Genomic DNA, 20,231 nt, shown 5'->3' with positions numbered 1-20,231 from the left:
CAGATTTTTGGAGATTGATATGTTACATACACAAAGCATCCACCCTGGTATCACCCACTCCAATCAGGGGCTCTACCCACGGGCATCACCCAGTCACAGCAACAGCCATCTGGCACAATGGCCACACCACTCCTACACATCCATGGGGAAGCAATCATTCAGTTATCAGAAGTGTGATAGCTGTGTTGTCAGGGGCTCAGCCAGATGGGTACATAAGAGCCCCACCACACGGACTGACTACACGTGCTGATGACCTAGCAGGGAAGAGGAGAGCTGTGGTAGGGAAGGAATAGGGGAAGCAAGAGGGTAGAGGAATCCACAGTGTAGACACTAGGGGGGCAGGGGGAGTTCTTTCCCAAAAGGTTCACACTACAAAAAGAAAATTTAGAAGTCGAGATCAAACTCCAAAGGGGGACCAAAAATGCCAAAAAGGAATGGTGAAAAAGAAAAGGCATGGGGAACAAAGCCACAAGGAATACAGGAAACACGGTGGATAGCCAGGTCGACATAGTAAGAACCGTGAGAGGGGGGGAAGGAGGGGGCAGCAGGGGAGGAGTGAGAATGGGGAGGGAGGGGTACGGAGAAGAAGTGCAGCCCGGAAAGGAAGAAAGGGTTGTAGTAGCTCAGGGCCCTGTGGGAATCACATATGAATTCAAGAAAGAATTGTGAGCCACCTGGGGGTGCTCAAGTACATGATGGATTCATGGGCCAACATGACGAACTCAGGTGTAAAAGGTGAGGAACAGTGATATGATACTTTCTTCTTCTGGGAGTGAGTGAGACTTATTGGAAGTTAGTTGAGAAGTAGTAGCAGTGGTGAATGGGTTCACTGGGTATCGCAAGCAAAAGATTGAGGTCTCCCGGAGTGGGAAGTAGCAGCAACTGTGTAATTGTCTCCCCAGAGCACCCAAACACCATACAATATATGCAGCTAGCTACTGTCACTTTTGGTAACTTTGGGTACAGTAGAACCACTTATACTTACCATGAACTTCTGTAATCTATGTCACATTGCGCACAGAGTAAATAATTGCATGTGGATAGTTGCTACAGATTCAATCCTCCCTATTCTTTGTATTTTCAATTAGATCCTATCCTGAGCAGATCTCTATTAACTTTTAGCGAACTGAGTCCATTTTGCCTACCTTCATTTCTTTCCATTATTATTAAATATTGTTCTCTCTTTAGAATACTGAGACATGGTGGGCACAAATAAATATATAAGAACTATAATCTTCAATGAACTGACTATTTACAGATCAAATAATGGACCAGTACAGTAATCACTCACCATATAGTTAAAACATTGAGCAGCTGACAGGAACATTAACAAGATTGTACCATGCCAGTTTGTTACACCAGTAAATGCCTCCTAACAACACATTTATTTTCTACGTAAAACACATCAGACAAAGTTTTGATGCAGAAGCATGCCATCAGAACTCCAGTTTGTTGCAAACACGAAGAATAACATTCTTTTTCATTTTTATCCCCTTAATAAAGAAGTAAAAATTGGTGAATTTGAAAGACCATTGTCATCTACTATAGTGAACTGCAAGTTCTCCAAAAGGTACAATAAAGAAATAATAACAGGTTCAATCAGACAATGGTTGAAGCAATACTAATGTAATATTCCTCGAGTTCCATGTTGGATACATCATCACAGACATAACTGATGCTTTTTACAATCACAAGCACCTATTTCATAATGTAATATTAAATGCAAAGAAACTAAAATGGAGATTCCTCTGAGTGTATAAGCATCATACTAACTGTACTTTTGAGGGCAAGAAGATTACTTATTCTCCTCAGGACATTTGGTAAGCTTCTTCCATCTGTTACATCAATGGTAAATGGTGAATTTTGCTCCTGAAATAAGAACAAGATTAAAAACACTAAGATAATTTAAAACCACTTCAATAATTAAATGATGGAAACAATTACGACAAATAAGCTATGAAATACTGCACAACTAAATCACTTTAAATAGTTCTCAAGGCTATCAGTAAACAAAATGCATACTGGGTTTGGATTTTCCTGCCAATCAGGAGAATGAGAAGCTGACACTTCATCTGTAGATTGAGATTCTGTAGTCTGAACACTGCTAGTTCCTTCAGATGTTGCTTCACCTGCAATGAACCAAACCATCACACTTCTTATTGACATTTTAAACAACAATCTAATCCAGCATTTGCAGTGGGTAGTATATTCTATTATGCTAAACATTTGCTGAATTAAAAAACTGTTGTACACTTTTTCTTCCTCCAGGGATAAGTTAAAAATGAAATAGATTATGCAACAGATGTCTATGTAAATTAAATTACCATACTGGTAAGCCTAAAATGATAATGGTAATAAAGTAATGTTTAAACTGTCTTGTGTGTATGGTATGAGTAAATAGTGTAATGTAACAGACCAAGATTCACCAACTGAAGTACACGATATGTTAATAAACTTCCCAATACAATGTAATTTTGCTATGTAAACATATATTTATGATTATGTCTTGATTTTAGGCTTACGCTTATCATTGTATAACTGTACTTGGAACAATAGCTGACATACAGAATAATGTGTGGCAATCATATCTTATAGTATGAGAAAGCAATATTATTATGTAAACAAAAATAACATTTCTAGTCTTCAGTAAACACTGGATCGCCTTCATTTGTATAGAATGGTAAAAAGTAGGCATTAGACTTAGCATTATTGTAAACAATTAAAATAATTACTATGGAAACTTACGTACTGTAATACCAATGGTTAAGGAAATTTATTTTACAATATTTAGCTTACAAAAACTATGAAAGTCATAAAACAGTTAACTGAAGATACAATTATGTTAACCACTCATCTTGATTGCACATATGAAATAATTTCTATTAATCTCTTTTCTTTGTCAACTACATAAAATATTAATTGTAATAGTACCAAAAATTGAATGCACTGCCAAAATTCTATATATGGGACAGAGTCAGGGCAAGATAAGTCAGCCAAGGTTGGTGCAAAACAGTTGTTCAGTAGTTATTAATATTAGTCAAAGTTCAGTTCTGCGCAGTTATTAAAAAGCTCTGTAATGAAGAACTGGGAAGTGATGAAACAATAAATAAGTTATGAATGTCATAAAATTTTGATCGTGAGAAGTTTATATCCAACTATGTAAATTGTAATTAAAAACAAAGAAGCTGTAACTTACCCAACGAAAGTGTTGGTACGTTGATAGAGACAATAAAAACAATAAAAAACACACACACAAACTTCAAGCTTTCACAACCCAAGGTTGTTTCGTCAGGAAAGAGGGAAGGAGAGGGAAGGACAGGGAAAGACGAAAAGATGTGGGTTTTAAGGGAGAGGGTAAGGAGTCATTCCAATCTCGGGAGCGGAAAGACTTACCTTAGGGGGAAAAAAGGACAGGTATACACTTGCACACACACACATATCCATCCGCACATATACACACACAGGCAGATATATGTAAATGCAAAGAGGTTGGGCAGAGATGTCAGTCGGGCGGAAGTAAAGAGGCAAAGATGTTGTTGAATGACAGGTGAGGTATGAGTGGCGGCAAATTGAAATTAGCAGAGATTGAGGCCTGGCGGATAACGAGAAGAGAGGATATACTGAAGGGCAAGTTCCCATCTCTGGAGTTCTGACGGGTTGGTGTTAGTGGGAAGTATCCAGATAACCCGGTGGTGTAACACTGTGCCAAGATGTGTTGGCCATGCACCAAGGCATGTTTAGCCACAGGGTGATCCTCATTACCAACAAACACTGTTTGCCTGTGTCCGTTCATGCAAATGGACAGTTTGTTGCTGGTCATTCCCACATAGAAGGCTTCACAGTGTAGACATGTCAGTTGGTAAATCACGTGGGTGCTTTCACACGTGGCTCTGCCTTTGATCTTGTACACATTCCGGGTTACAGGACTGGAGTAGGTGGTGGTGGGAGGGTGCATGGGACAGGTTGTACACTGGGGGCAGTTACAAGGGTAGGAGCCAGAGGGTAGGGAAGGTGGTTTGGGGATTTCATAGGGATGAACCAAGAGGTTACGAAGGTTAGGTGGACGGTGGAAGGATAGATCTCATATCAAGGCAGGATTTGAGGAAGTCATATCCCTGCTGGAGAGCCACATTCAGAGTCTGATCCAGTCCCAGAAAGTATCCTGTCACAAGTGGGGCACTTTTGGGGTTCTTCTGTGGGAGGTTCTGGGTTTGAGGGTATGAGGAAGTGGCTCTAGCTATTTGCTTCTGTACCAGGTCGGTAGGGTAGTTGCAGGATGCGAAAGCTGTTTTCAGGTTGTTGGTGTAATGGTTCAGGGATTCAGGACTGAAGCAGATTCGTTTGCCACGAAGACCTAAGCTGTAGGGAAGCGACCGTTTGATATGGAAGGGATGGCAGCAGTCAAAATGGAGGTACTGTTGCTTGTTGGTGGGTTTGATGTGGACTATTGTGTGAAGCTGGCCATTGGACAGATGGAGGTTGACATCAAGGAAAGTGGCATGGGATTTGGAGTAGGACCAGGTGAATCTGGTGGAACCACAGGAGCTGAGGTTGGAGAGGAAATTGTGGAGTTCTTCTTCACTGTGAGTCCAGATCATGAAGATGTCATCAATAAATCTGTACCAAACTTTGGGTTGGCAGGCTTGGGTAACCAAGAAGGCTTCCTCTAAGTGACCGATAAATAGGTGGGCGTACAAGGGGGCCATCCCGGTACCCATGGCTGTTCCCTTTAATTGTTGGTATGTCTGGCCTTCAAAAGTGTAGAAGTTGTGGGTTAGGATGAAGCTAGCTAAGGGCTAAGGTAATGGGGAAAGAGGTTTTAGGTAGGGCAGCAGGTGATCGGCGTGAAAGGAAGTGCTCCATCGCAGCGAGGCCCTGGTCAAGCGGGATATTTGTGTATAAGGAAGTGGCATCAATGGTTACAAGGATGGTTTCCAGGGGTAACAAATTGGGTAAGGATTCCAGGCGTTCGAGAAAGTGGTTGGTGTCTTTGATGAAGGATGGGAGACTGCATGTAATGGGTTGAAGATGTTGATCTATGTAGGTAGAGATACGTTCTGTGGGGGCTTGGTAACCAGCTACAATGGGGCGGCCGGGATGATTGGGTTTGTGAATTTTAGGAAGTAGGTAGAAGGTAGGGGTGCGGAGTGTCGGTGGATATTTTTCCCACGTGGAATGTTTCCCTCTATTATATTCATATCATTAATTTGAACCCAACAATTACGTTTGTTATTGTCACTGTTGCATTTCAAAATCTTTTCTGTCCTCTTACTTTCTCTTTTTGTTCGTGCAAGTAGTTTCACTTTGTATTCACCTTCCCCTTTTTACCGTAATCTACCATACAATTTTATTCTGCTTATATATACTCAATAATACGTAACTTACTTCCAAACCATAACCAAAAAAAATTTTTTTTTCCGCTTTCAACACTACCGCTGCTATAAAATCCACTCTTCCCAGTTCACAAACAGTTCCTTTCACCAGTTAAACAACCATTTCGGCTTGTTTTTCCCTCGTCACTGGTCATTTTTAGCCGCTTCCCACAGGTTTTAACGTCATTAATTCTTTGTTAGACTATTGTTAGCCTCATTTTCATAATCTGCCACCACAAAACCACTCCTTTTAATACATTTACACGCAGTTTTTTCGAAATTTTCCTAAATTTCTCCACCCTTGAACGTGTTTTGGAGACAACACAACCACCTAACCTTTGTGCACATCATTGTTTACCAACCTAAGTTCACCACAGGATCAACATAGCTCAGCTTTAATCAACACTTTTTAGACTCTAGTTGCTTTCTAGTTCACCTTTATCTCTCCCCATATACTTTTATTTCAGCCTCTGTTACACTTTCCACATTCTAATACCATGTCACCCTCTCAACATCCCCACAATGACCCAATTAAGTTTTATTTACATTCCCTCCGCAAACATGCCTTCGCCCTAGCCAGATTACGCTCCCATATTTTATTTACTCAGGATTGTCTGACATTTGGCATTACCCCCAAAGGCCTCACACTTATAATTCCCATCTCTGGCTGTAACCCTTCTTTCCACCAGTCCCTATACCAGTTCCAAACTGAACAATCCATAGCCCTCACCTGCCTAATCCTTCACCTACGCATCAACTCAGCCAATGAACACACCCATCAACTCCTATCCTTAATAAAAGTCCTCAGTCTTTCCTCTCCAACATCCACACCGGCTGTTCAGAGCATCCTCCTACAGGCCAACCGCAAATTAGAACAGCATGCCACCCTCTACCTCAAAAAACTATCCAATCTCCTGGTTTCCCACCTCCAGAAAGGCAACTCACTCACCCTCCACAACCTTTCCAATAAATCTCAACCTCCTCTCATTGCACACAGACCCAGTCTCTCCCATCTACTCAATCCCCCACATCCAGTTCCACTCCCCCTAAAACCTCAAAATTCTATTAAACACAATCTGGAACCACAACACACCAATTCAGTAGTTAACCTTTCCTCCAAACCTCTCTCCCAATCAGAAACCTCTGTCCTATCCAAAGGCCTCACCTTCAGCCCTACTCCCAGATTCAACCAAACAGCCCACGTCAAAGATTTACTGTCCTATATTCGTACTCTCTGCTGGAAATATCACTTTGCCACGAAGAAAAATAATCCTAATCCTACTCCTAATGATCCAACTCCCCAAGACACTATCCAAATTGAACCCTGCCTGGAACAGTTCCGTCCTCCGTCACAGCGGGACCCACCTCCTTTTCCTCAAAAACACCCTCTCCAAACCTTCCAGGAATTTCTCACTTCCAGCCTTGCCTCTCAATCCTTCTTGAAAAACCTTAATCCTACTCCCAACATCACCTCAGCTGAAGCCCAGGCTATCCGTGATCTGAAGGCTGACCGATCCACCGTCATTCTTCCGGCTGACAAGGGTTCCACGACCGTGGTACTTGATCGTTGGGAGTATGTGGCTGAGGGACTGTGTCAGCTTTCAGACAACACTACATACAAAGTTTGCCAAGGTAATCCCATTCCTGATGTCCAGGCGGAACTTCAGGAATCCTCAGAACCTTAGGCCCCCTACAAAACCTTTCACCTGACTCCATCAACCTCCTGACCCCACCGACGCCCCGCACCCTTACCTTCTACCTACTTCCTAAAATTCACAAACCCAATCATCCCGGCCACCCCATTGTAGCTGGTTACCAAGCCCCCACAGAACGTATCTCTGCCTACATAGATCAACACCTTCAACCCATTACATGCAGTCTCCCATCCTTCATCAAAGACACCAACCACTTTCTCGAACGCCTGGAATCCTTACCCAATTTGTTACCCCCGGAAACCATCCTTGTAACCATTGATGCCACTTCCTTATACACAAATATCCCGCTTGACCAGGGCCTCGCTGCGATTGAACACTTCCTTTCACGCCGATCACCTGTTGCCCTACCTAAAACATCTTTCCTCATTATCTCAGCAGGCTTCATCCTAACCCACAACTTCTTCACTTTTGAAGGCCAGACATACCAACAATTAAAGGGAACAGCCATGGGTACCAGGATGGCCCCCTTGTACGCCAACCTATTTATGGGTCACTTAGAGGAAGCCTTCTTGGTTACCAAAGCCTGCCAACCCAACGTTTGGTACAGATTTATTGATGACATCTTCATGATCTGGACTCACAGTGAAGAAGAACACCAGAATTTCCTCTCCAACCTCAACTCCTTTGGTTCCACCATATTCACCTGGTCCTACTCCAAATCCCATGCCACTTTCCTTGACGTTGACCTCCATCTGTCCAATGGCCAGTTTCACACATCTGTCTAAATCAAACCCACCAACAAGCAACAGTACCTCCATTTAGACAGCTGCCACCCATTCCATATCAAACGGTCGCTTCCCTACAGCTTAGGTCTTCGTGGCAAACGAATCTGCTCCAGTCCTGAATCCCTGAACCATTACACCAACAACCTGAAAACAGCTTTCGCATCCTGCAACTACCCTACCGACCTGGTACAGAAGCAAATAGCTAGAGCCACTTCCTCATACCCTCAAACCCAGAACCTCCCACAGAATAACACCAAAAGTGCCTCACTTGTGACAGGATACTTTCCGGGACTGGATCAGACTCTGAACGTGGCTCTGCAGCAGGGATAAGACTTCGTCAAATCCTGCCCCGAAATGAGATCCATCCTTCATGAAATCCTCCCCACCCCACCACGAGTGTCTTTCCGCCATCCACCTAACCTTCGTAACCTCTTGGTTCATCCCTATGAAATCCCCAAACCACCTTCCCTACCCTCTGGCTCCTACCCTTGTAACTGCCTCCGGTGTACAACCTGTCCCATGCACCCTCCCACCACCACCTACTCCAGTCCTGTAACCCGGAATGTGTACAAGATCAAAGGCAGAGCCACGTGTGAAAGCACCCATGTGATTTACCAACTGACATGTCTACACTGTGAAGCCTTCTATGTGGGACAGACCAGCAACAAACTATCCATTTGCATGAACGGACACAGGCAGACAGTGTTTGTTGGTAATGGGGATCACCCTGAGGCTAAACATGCCTTGGTGCATGGCCAGCACATCTTGGCACTGTTACACCACCGGGTTATCTGGATACTTCCCACTAACACCAACCCGTCAGAACTCCGGAGGTGGGAATTTGCCCTTCAATATATTCTCTCTTCTCGTTACCCACCAGGCCTCAACCTCCGCTAATTTCAAGTTGCCGCCGCTCATACCTCACCTGTCATTCAACAACATCTTTGCCTCTGTACTTCCACCTCAACTGACATCTCTGCCCAACCTCATTGCATTTACATATGTCTGCCTGTGTGTGTATATGTGCAGATGGATATGTTTGTGTGCGAGTGTATACCTGTCCTTTTTTTCCCCCTAAGGTAAGTCTTTCCGCTCCTGGGATTGGAATGACTCCTTACCCTCTCCCTTAAAAACCACATCCTTTCATCTTTCCCTTTCCTTCCCTCTTTCCTGACGAAGCAACCTTGGGTTGCGAAAGCTTGAAATTTGTGTGTGTGTGTGTGTGTGTGTGTGTGTGTGTGTTTTATTGTTTTTAATGTCTCTATCAATGTACCAACGCTTTCGTTTGGTTAGTTACAGCTTCTTTGTTTTTAGATATATTTTTCCCACACGGAATGATTCCCTCTATTATACTCATATGTAAATTGGAAGATATTTGCAAAAGAGGCACCCTAGTGCTTTCTGCAGTGAATGATGATGAAAAAACTTGTTTGATCAACAATCGTGGACACCTCCAATTCAACAAGTTAAGTATCAATACAATAATGAATTATTTCCCACTTCAGAACTTCTTTTTATCACCCGCAACAAACTCATCATCATCTTTGTGTACGATGCAATGTGTAAACTGAAATTTACACCTAATTTATAGCATAGAAGGAGATTAAAATTGTAAGGCACTCTCATAAGGTAAAATTTCCAACCAAATTGCTGAAATAAAAAGTGAACTGCATATTATGTAGCAGATACAAAAAGTGAATTGGTTTACAGGTAACAGAAACAAAAAGTGAATTAGTATATCAGGCAGCAAAAACAAATAACCAAATATTACAGGTAAACAGCAAACTAAAAAGTTAACCATGTTGCCAGATTGTGTAAACAAAGGATGAAATTTCAAGGTTGAATAAGTGAACTTCAGAATAACTGCAATCAGCTTGCACAAATTAAATAACGAATCAATGAGTTAAAAGTTAGTGTCAAATCAGGGCAGAAACAGTTATATTCTAGGGTGAAATTTGATTTATAGATGAAAGAAATACTGTGGTTAATGTTGAAAACGTTGATGTATCAGATTTAGCTCAGACTGATGACAATGTAATTAGTTCACAGATTACGTAAAAGTCATTGTTTTAAGTGAAGCAGATGATCCTCTCAGGGGGACACCATCTTGACAAAGCACTGTCCGTGCGGGTGGAGAGGCTTGCGTATCTGGGTGAAACTGAGGGCTATGCCGATGGTACAGAACCTACTGCGGAAAGGCCATAGCTGAAGGATTGGACTAAGAGTGTCCCACAACGTGCCATCTTCCTTATCCACTCGTAGTCCTTACCCAATTCCCTTTCCCAACCCAAGGTGTGATGCGATCTGTGCCGAGAGGTGCCTGGCATGTGGGAAGATGTGTCGCAAATGGAGCCTCAGGGATACCGGGTAACCTCCATAAGTAAGTAGCCTTGCGCCACGTGGGGTTTCCGTGGTGTGGACCGTGTAGATCCCCAAATCTCGTGAAACCAAGTTGGACACGACAAAAGAAAATAAATTAAAACAAAATGAGGGGCAAATTGGGATCTCAGACACCCAAACATCGGGGTCAGGACTAATAGAATGCACTCCCACTACTGAATCAGGGTCTAGACCTGAGCCAGAAGTGGGAACTGTAACTGCAGAGTTGGACCAGATCAAGATTAAAGCCTTGTTTGGGGCCCAGAGACACAAAGAAGGGAAAGAATGGCTTCCTACAAACAAGTGGAGGGAATTAAAAGGCTTGAGCCAAGACCTCCAAGAAAAAAATGTCTCCGGTTGAATGGGATACGCACACCCCCACAACATCAAAGACAGGTAGCAAGAGGATAGGAGAGGAATCTTAGACTCCCTCCTCCCTGGATAAGCATGCCAAGAAAAAGCTGAGGCAAGAAATATGGAGACAGACCTATAGTTCTGCAGTCTTGGTTTTTATGTTGGCAGTTATCCAAGAAGGCTATCCAGAGATAGCCACCACATTGCAACAGGAGAAACTCGTACAGGTGGCCCTATTTGAAAAGACTGGAGGGGACACTGGTCCAGGAACCAACTTCAGGAGGGTCTATCTAGATTGTGCCTTCATTTTTGTCTGTGAGGGGGTGCACATGGTGGAATGGCTTAAGGACAAGGTGCCCATGATATCCCTGTGGGAGGATGTGAAGCTGCTGGTCAAGACAGCAGTGGAGATTCTTAAGACTGCGAAGGTATCAACATGGGTACCAAAGATCCTTAAGGATGTCTCCCAAAAACTCTGCTCGAGAAAACAGAGGTCCAGAACCCAAAAGTCTTGACAGAGGACTGGAGGGTAATCAACCAGAGGGCTGTACCAGAAGGACAAACCCTGGTGGTGGAGGTCAGAGAGAAGTCCCTGAAGGCGATGTGAGAGCAAAACCTGAAATTGTTTTTAGGGTTCTCGCAGGTCACCATCAGGGTAATCAAAGACTTCAAAGGCAATGATGGCAGCAAGATGAAGACTGGAGGTGCCGCAAATTAATTTGCAGCACAGTAAAAGGGCCACTGCTGTCCTGAGCCACTGCCTGGGGAGAGAGGAAGTGGATGTGGCCCTGATACAAGAACCCTACTTATATAAAGAGGGCATACCGGGCCTCGGTGGCACTGGAGGTAAGCTGATTTATGCTAGAAATCTAAGAAACTCCAGAACATGCATCTGTGTAAGAAATGGAATTTCTTTCATGCCAATGATGGATTTCTGCTCCAGGGACCTAGTGACCATCAGGATGCAGCAACATGAGGAAAGTGTCATTGTTTTGGCCTTAGCAAACCTTCCTTATGAAGACAGCTCTCCTCCTCCTCCTCCTCCTCCTCCTCCTCCTTTGGAGGTGAGGAGACTGACAGAAGCTTGCCATCGGCAAGGTGACCAACTGTTGGTTGGATGTGACGCCAATGCCCACAACCTAGTGTGGGACAGGAAGGATACCAACACTAGAGGTGAGTACCTTTTTGAATTTCTTTTAGCTAACAACTTGGAGGTCCTGAATAGAGGCAAAGAACCTATATTCAGGAGTAGCAGAAGGGAAGAAGTAATTGACATAACTTTTGGTTTCATGATGATGGGCAGCTATGTCAAACAATGGCATGTGGCATTAGAACCATCCTCATCGGACCACATGTACATTAAATTCAAGGTTGAAATGGGAATCAGACAGACCATGGCCTATAGGAATCCCAGTAAAACAGACTGGGAGACATGTAGGAGGGACCTTGACTTAAGCTTATTGGAAATTAAAACCTCAATAAGGAATCCAGTAGAGTTCGAGGAAGTAGCAGAGGCTGTTACCTCTGCCATAGTGACCTCTTAACAGGACAACTGCAAAATCACCAAGAAGTTCACAAATAGGAGTGTGCCTTGGTGGAACTAAGGAGAACAGGTAAGAAGACTGTTTAACCCTGTGAGATGTAAAGGACAATGGGCAAAATATTGTGAGGCCCTTGTCAACTACAACCTTGCAATTAGACAAACAAAGAAGGCATCCTGGAAGGCATTGTGCAGAGAAGTGGAGAGCATGGCTGATCAAGCCAGACTTCACAAAATCCTCACTAGAGTACCAGCTAATCCAGGAGGTACGTTGAGGGAGGAGGATGGGGAATATATAAAGACGGCACATTTGACACTGGAACTGCTCCTCAAAACTCACTTTCCTTAATACGAGGTGTGGCTAGAAAAAAACCGGACTAGTACTGGTGAAACAATAAAACGAATGCAATAAGGCTGAAAGTCGCGTGGCCTGTCACGTGACTCTCGCTCCACCTACTGCTCGAGTTTCATCTGCCTCCTGCACTCAGTCTGCCCGTGGCGTCTGTTTTAAGTAGTTGACGTTTTGTATGTGTGTCGGAAAATGTTGAGTGTACAGAAAGAACAGCGTGTTAACATCAAATTTTGTTTCAAACTAGGAAAATCTGCAAGTGAAACATTTGTAATGTTACAACAAGTGTACGGCGATGATTGTTTATCGCGAACACAAGTGTTTGAGTGGTTTAAACGATTTAAAGATGGCCGCAAAGACACCAGTGATGACACTCGCACTGGCAGACCATTGTCAGCAAAAACTGATGCAAACATTGAAAAAAATCGGTAAACTTGTTCCTTGTCAACTCCTGTTAACTCAGACACTGCTCTGATTGTTAAACGGCGATCTTGTCAAACAAATCGGTAAACTTGTTCCTTGTCAACTCCTGTTAACTCAGACACTGCTCTGATTGTTAAACGGCGATCTTGTCAAACAAGTTTACCGATTTTTTCAATGTTTGCATCAGTTTTTGCTGACAATGGTCTGCCAGTGCGAGTGTCATCACTGGTGTCTTCGCGGCCATCTTTAAATCGTTTAAACCACTCAAACACTTGTGTTCACGATAAACAATCATTGCCGTACACTTGTTGTAACATTACAAACGTTTCACTTGCAGATTTTCCTAGTTTGAAACAAAATTTGATGTTAACACGCTGTTCTTTCTGTACACTCAACATTTTCCGACGCACAGACAAAACATCAACTACTTAAAACAGACGCCACGGGCAGACTGAGTGCAGGAGGCAGATGAAACTCGAGCAGTAGGCGGAGCGAGAGTCACGTGACAGGCCACGCGACTTTCAGCCTTATTGCATTCGTTTTATTGTTTCACCAGTACTAGTCCGGTTTTTTTCTAGCCACACCTTGTATGCTCTGGTGGATAGCACAGACTAGAATGTGATCCCAGAGAGACGGTGGTTCTCAAGCACTCAACGAGAGAACTGGGAATCGGCCAAGGAGTGTGTCGACTTCAATAAAATCCAATGGGTGGTGGGAACATTCCAACTGTTCAAGTCACCTGGCCCAGGTGGAATCTTTCCAACTCTCCTGCAACTGGAAGGAGAGAATCTCATAAGAGTCCTATGCAGGTTATTCAGGGTTAGCCTAGCAATAGGAATCATTCCGAATGCCTGGAGGACAGTGAAGGTTGTCTTTATACCAAAGTCAGGGAGAATTGATCATACCAAGGCCAAGAATATGAGACCAATCAGCCTGTCCTCCTCCATTCTTAAAACATTGGAAAAACTGGTTAATGTATATGTTGAGGTGTGGAGGCTAATTAGGGCCCTTCTACATTCAAACCAAAATGCATATCAACCAGGTAAATCATGTGAGACAACTCTCCATCAACTCGTTGGGAGGGTGGAGAAAGCACTTCACTTTCAGGAATAGCCCTCTGCATCTTCCTGGACATCGAGGGGGCCTTCGGTAACACAACCTTCGATTCAATGGTAAGGGTAGCAGAGGTGCATGACCTGGGGCCACTATATGTCAGTGGATAGGGCCATGATTAATGGAAGGAAGGAAGAGGCTACCATGATGAATGAAAAGATGGTAATTACCACCACTAGAGGTTGTCCACAAGGAGGAGTTCTGTCCCCTTTATTGTTGGATCTAGTGGTGAACGAACTCATTGAGGAACTAAGTTCCAGACAATGCTTTTGCCAAAGATTTGCAGATGATCTTGTCATAGTAATACTTGGCAAATTTAATGACACAGATAGACTGACAAGGTGCATTGGACATTGTGCATGACTGGTGCATTAAACAGATCTAAGGGTTAATCCTAAAAAAGACTGCTGTGGTGCCACTCACGAAGAGGCATATCCAACACTCAAGTTGGAATCTAAAGCTCTTCGATGAAACTCTACCTGTAAAGGGGATAGTGAAATATCTAGGAGTAACCTTAGATGAGAAACAAACATGGACCCCTCACATTAAGAGCATCTGCTCCAAGGTGAAAGGTACTCTAGTGAGTACCAGAAGGGCTTGTGGCAAAAACTGGGGCCTAAGCCCCAGAGGTATGACTGGATATACACCACAGTGGTTAGATTGAGGATTTCCTATGGGGCCATCGTGCGGTGGAAGAAGGTAGAACAGCAGGTTGCAGCTAAGGAGCTTGCTACGGTGCAGAGACTTGTATGCTCAGCCATAACAGGCGGAATTAGCAGCACACCAACTGCTGGAATGGAAGCCATGCTGGCCACGCTTCCACTACACCTGCAGATCAAGATGGAGGCAGCAGCTGGTGCATACAGACTTAAAACTGGTAAATACTGGATCTCATTGGGATATCCAGAATCACACACTAAAATAGTGAGTGAGGTAAATACAGGAATGGTTGGGGAAATGCTGGCCAACTATATAATAACTAGGGCCCAGATTTTAATGACAAGTCATATTTTTTTCTGAACTATAGGGTGAATTTTAGAACAATTTATACACAAATCTAGGCATTTTAGTGTCGAAAAATGTATTTTGATTGTGCATATAAAGTCATATTTCAACAAATTTTAGTAATGGGTCATATTGAGGCTAACTTTTAAAATAATAGGTCATATTTCCGTCAACTTTTGCCAAAAATACATATACCGTTTTTCTCGTATCTTACGGGACACATGAATAAGAAAATGAATATGTTGCTCACGAGACAATGTTTAACGTGCTATTATGAAAGATAACAGATAAATTAGTACACATCTTTATTTCTCAGGACTGTAGCAGAAAATTGGTGTACCACAACAGTCATTTCGCGAACATAAAACATTGTTGTGCAGAGTCGACAGAACGCTCTCAGGGCCAACAAAGGCGGCTTCTGCCATAACAATCCTCACAGTCGCACAGGTGTTCCCAGTAACTAGTTTGAATACAGCCTTTGCCTTGTTCAACACGCCTAAAGCAAAGTGCTCCGACAGCGTGAAGTTATGAGGATGTGTTCGAGAATTTGGAGAGAAGTTCTTTATCACTGATGGAAAAATATTATTTTGTAAATGGTGAAGTTAAAGTTAGTGCAGAAAAGCGTTTTAATGCACAACAACACTGTAATACCACTAAACACAGCAGCTGTGTGAAACGAAGTGCTGAAAATAACAGCAGGCAAACACTGTTATTTGAACAGACAGGTCAATCGTCAACCGTGCAATCATTCTGCAAGGATTTGTGTGAGATGATGGTGTCCTGCAACATGTCATTGGAAAAGCTGAAGAAGCCACGCTGCAGACTGTTCTCATAGAAGTACACAACACATCCAGTTCCAGATGAATCTACACTGAGAAAGAACTATTTATCCGTATGCTACAATGATGTGCTCAACAAAATACGAATTACTATTGCTGAGCAAAAGATCTGGCTGTCAATAGATGAAACTACAGATATTAGTGGGTGATATATTGCAAATGTTGTTGTTAGTGTTCTAAAAGTTGATGGCCCTGGAGATATGTTCCTACTAATGTGTGAAGCTCTTGACAGAGTACACAATTCAACGATTGCTATTTTGTTTGACAACTCTCTGAAGCTACTGTGGCCGGATGGTGTGAAAAGAGATAACTTTTGCTGCTTGTAACAGATGGTGCTTCATATATGACTAAAGCAGCCAAAAGGCTTCAGATTCTCTACCCCAGTATGGTGTACGCCACTTGCGTTGCACAGAGTTGCCGAAGAGGTGCGATCAAATTACCCTGACATGGACAAATTAATTTCCTGTGGCAAGATAATCCATGTGAAGGCTCCGCTACAGGTGCACAAATTCAAGGAACAAGCGCCTTCAACACACCTCCCACCTAAACCTGTTCTTACATGATGGGGTTCTTGGCTTAATGCTGCTGAGTATTACTGCACCAACTACACCCAAATAAAGACAATCTTCTGTGAGCTTGATAGCGATGAATCAAGTGCTATCAAAATTGTGAAAGAAGTTATTACAGATACATTGCCTCGAAACTTGGCATACATCAATGCCAATTTTTCAGTGATATCAGAAGCCATCAAACGACTGGAAGCTGTTGGCACTCCGCTATGTGAGGCGCTGAGTATTGTGCAACATGTGCAGAGTGAGTTAGGTTGAGCTTGTGGTCATGTGGCTGTCAAAGTGAAAACCAAATTGCAAAGCGTTCTCCAATGGAATCCTGGATATTCTACACTGTGGAAAATTAGTGACAGTCTTTCAGGGGATGCCGCAACATTTGAAGATACTGAAACAAAGCTGAACTCCAGTGACCTGGCTGCCTTCAAATACGCTCCAGTGAAGGCTTGTGAAGTGGAGAGGAGCTTTTCCAGGTACTAAATTATCCTCAGCGACAACCGTAGATCTTTGACAATGGAAAACCTGAAAATGCACCTTGTGATCCAGTGCAACTTTGCAGATACTAAAGATTGACATACAGTATTAAATAATGTGAAACACTTTAAATACTATGTAGAAATAAAAACATTGTTTTACTGTTTCGATAGATGATCTTTTCACTGTACTTTGTGTTTAGAAAATAAGACATTCAGATATTCAAAAAATAAGTGCAAATTAGCCACAAACCTTACAGAAAGAAAGAACTATACTTACAATATTTTGAGAAGTGAATTTTGTATTGCTTTATGGTGAATAAAAAATTAAATAAACAAACAAGAATGCTTTAAATAAACTTCTATTAAGTCATATTTTATTTTCTAAGGTCATATTTATGTCAGTTTTAGGTCATAAATGATTGAATATTTCACTGTTTTTTAGGTAATTAAAATCCGAGCCCTAATAATAACTCCCAACTGCTTTAACAAGCCTTACATTATAATAATTGGAAGCAGTGGGAAAAAACAGTTTGACACCATATGGGGGACATTGTTTGGTTCACTGATGGGTCAAAATCAGACCAAGGCACTGGGGCAGGGATGGAAGGGGATTCAGCCAAGACTGGAGGGCATCATCTCTCTAGGAAAACTGTCCTCGGTATTCCAAGCTGAAATTACTACAATCAGGGCATATGTGGAGGAGAATATGCATAGGTGCTACAAAGGCCATAGCATCTACATATATTCAGATAGCCAGGCAGCCCTGAAATCATTGGCAGCTCCTGCAACGAGATCTAAGATTGTTGCAGAATGGCACAGGGCTCTGGTGGACCTAGGGGGAAGCAACAGGGTAAACCTAGTGTGGGTCCCTGGCCACTCTGGGATCTGTGGCAATGAACAAGCTGACAGATTGGCCAGGATGGGGGCAATGACTCCATTCATTGGACTGGAAACTGTCCTGACAATCACCAACACTACGATCAAACTAGAACTATGGAACTGGCTTGGGAAACAGCATGTAGAATACTGTACCAAGGTCTATAAACAAAAACATCATAAGGTAATGAAGCCTAAGCCGTGTTTTAAAAGAAGCTCTGTAATCCTGGATTGAACAGGAAAGAGATTAAACTCACGACTGGGCTGATGACCGGCCATGTGAACTTCAAAAAACACCCACATACAATGGGTATAACAGAAGAAGACCCTACATGTAGCATCTGTGATGAGTGTAGAGAAACTGCATCACAATCTTCGAATGCATGGCATTGGAGAGCAAGCGATACCGAATTTTCAGGACAATTAGACCTGAAAAAATTGTATCTAACAAAAAACTGGTAAAGGGACTCCTTGCACTATCTAAGGGCACTGGCTGGCTTTACTAGATATACAGGGAGAAATACCGCACAATAAACTCTGTTTCGGTGCGGGCATTGGCAGGTTAGACCAAAGCTGTTTTAGCCTCCCTGTCAAAATTAATCAAATCAAGCAGATTATGCTGATGATGAGATAATCTGTTTCCTTGTTTTAAAAGACATGTACCTGCCAGAGAAAAGTGAAAGTGTTGTATTTGGGTTTTTTTTTTTTTTGGTTGGGTTTAAGGGCGCTCAACTGCTGAGGTCATTAGCGCCCAGTCACTGTTGTTAGAGCACATGGAATCTGTTACAACTCAAGGGGATGGGGGGACACCAGAAGGACCTGACAAAGATGCAGATAAAATAAGTAAAAAGGTTAAATGTCTTTGGACAAGCCAGTTAAAGTTATAAAACGCAGAATACGAGCAGCTGCTCGAGCGTCATCAGCTAAAACATCCGGTAAAGTAGATGACAGGGACAGGACAACACGAAATTGACTAAAACGGGGACACGACAATAAAACATGGCGCACTGTTAATGCCTGACCACAAGGGCACTGCGGGGCTGGGTCACCGGAGAGCAGGTAGCGGTGGCTAAACCGGCAATGCCCAATCCGCAACCTGGTCAGAAGGACCTCCTCGCGCCGGGATGGTCGGGAGGATGTTGTCCATACAGTTGGAAGCGGTTTTACTGCCCGGGGCTTGTTTCCTTGGAGGGATGACCAAGCATCCCACCACAACGACACAAGCCTCTTACATACATCCCCACGAACGTCAGATGACGGGACACAATGGGAGGCTGGCCGAGGCAGGAGGATTGCAGCCTTGGCTGCAGCATCCGCAGCCTCATTCCCAAGCACTCCTACATGTCCGGGAACCCACAGAAAGCTGACAGAACCACCATCATCAGCGAAAGAATGGAGGGACTGCTGTATCCGTTGAATCAAGGGATGGACCGGATTAGGGAGCTCCAAGGCTCTGAAGAGCACTGAGTGAGTCAGAGCAGAGTACGTACGATGAATGGCGGTGGCGGCGGGCATACTGAACGGCCTGATGGAGAGCAAAAAGCTCGGCCGTAAAGCTGGAACATTGGTCGAGGAGCCGGTATTTAAAGGTGGCGGCCCAGACGACAAAGGCACAGCCGACACCATCGTCAGTTTTGGAGCCATCGGTGTAAATAAAGGTGTGACCGGCAAGGCGAGCACGAAGTTCGACAAACCGTGAGCAATACACTGCAGCCGGAGTACCCTCCTTCGGGAGTGAGCTGAGGTCGAGATAAATATGAACCGGAGCCTGGAGCCAAGGTGGTGTCGGGCTCTCACCCTCTCTGAAGGTGGTAGGGAGGGCAAAATCCAATTGTCGAAGCAGGCGACGGAAGCGGACTCCGGGGGGCAGCAGGGCAGACACATACAACCCGTACTGACAGTCGAGAGAATCGGCGAAGAAGGACTGGTAAGAGGGGTGGTCGGGCATAGATAACAGCCGGCAGGCATACCGACACAGCAGAACGTCGCGCCGGTAGGTCAATGGTAACTCTGCAGCTTCAGCATAAAGACTCTCGACAGGACTAGTGTAGAAGGCTCCGGTCGCAAGACGTATCCCCCGATGGTGGATGGAGTTGAGCCGGCGTAAGAGGGATGGCCGAGCAGACGAGTAGACGAAGCTCCCATAATCCAGCTTCGATCGGACTATGGACCGATACAAGTGAAGCAGGACAGTGCGATCTGCTCCCCAAGATGAACCGCTAAGAACTCTGAGGACATTAAGGGAACGTGTACAACGGGCCGCCAAATAAGAGACATGTGGAGACCAACACAGTTTCCTGTCCAACGTGAGCCCTAGAAACTTAGTTGTTTCCACGAATGGGAGAACAACGGGACCGAGATGTAAGGATGGCGGAAGGAACGCTTTATATCGCCAAAAGTTGATACAAACCGTCTTCTGACATTAGGTGGAATGCAATCCATAATTGGATTGATCGCGATGGCAAAAAGGGCTACACTCAAGACGGAGCCCTGAGGCAC

General features: G+C 43.7%; 1 protein-coding gene across 1 annotated transcript in view; it reads right to left on the bottom strand.

The window, feature by feature from the left end:
• LOC124788540 (1-phosphatidylinositol 3-phosphate 5-kinase) overlaps positions 1–20,231 on the bottom strand; it is a 407,657-nt gene that overhangs the window by 365,241 nt on the left and 22,185 nt on the right. Inside the window, exons 2-3 of the mRNA XM_047255810.1 lie at positions 2,023–2,129; positions 1,774–1,869 (exon numbers count right to left, since the gene is read on the bottom strand). Of these exons, the coding sequence (XP_047111766.1) occupies positions 1,774–1,869; positions 2,023–2,129 (203 nt within the window). The remainder of the gene's footprint in view (positions 1–1,773; positions 1,870–2,022; positions 2,130–20,231) is intronic.

The sequence above is a fragment of the Schistocerca piceifrons genome, chromosome 3 (genome assembly GCF_021461385.2).
Source record: "Schistocerca piceifrons isolate TAMUIC-IGC-003096 chromosome 3, iqSchPice1.1, whole genome shotgun sequence".
NCBI lineage: Eukaryota > Metazoa > Arthropoda > Insecta > Orthoptera > Acrididae > Schistocerca > Schistocerca piceifrons.
Note: the sequence above shows the minus strand (reverse complement) of the source record. Positions and strands in the feature narration are given on the sequence as shown.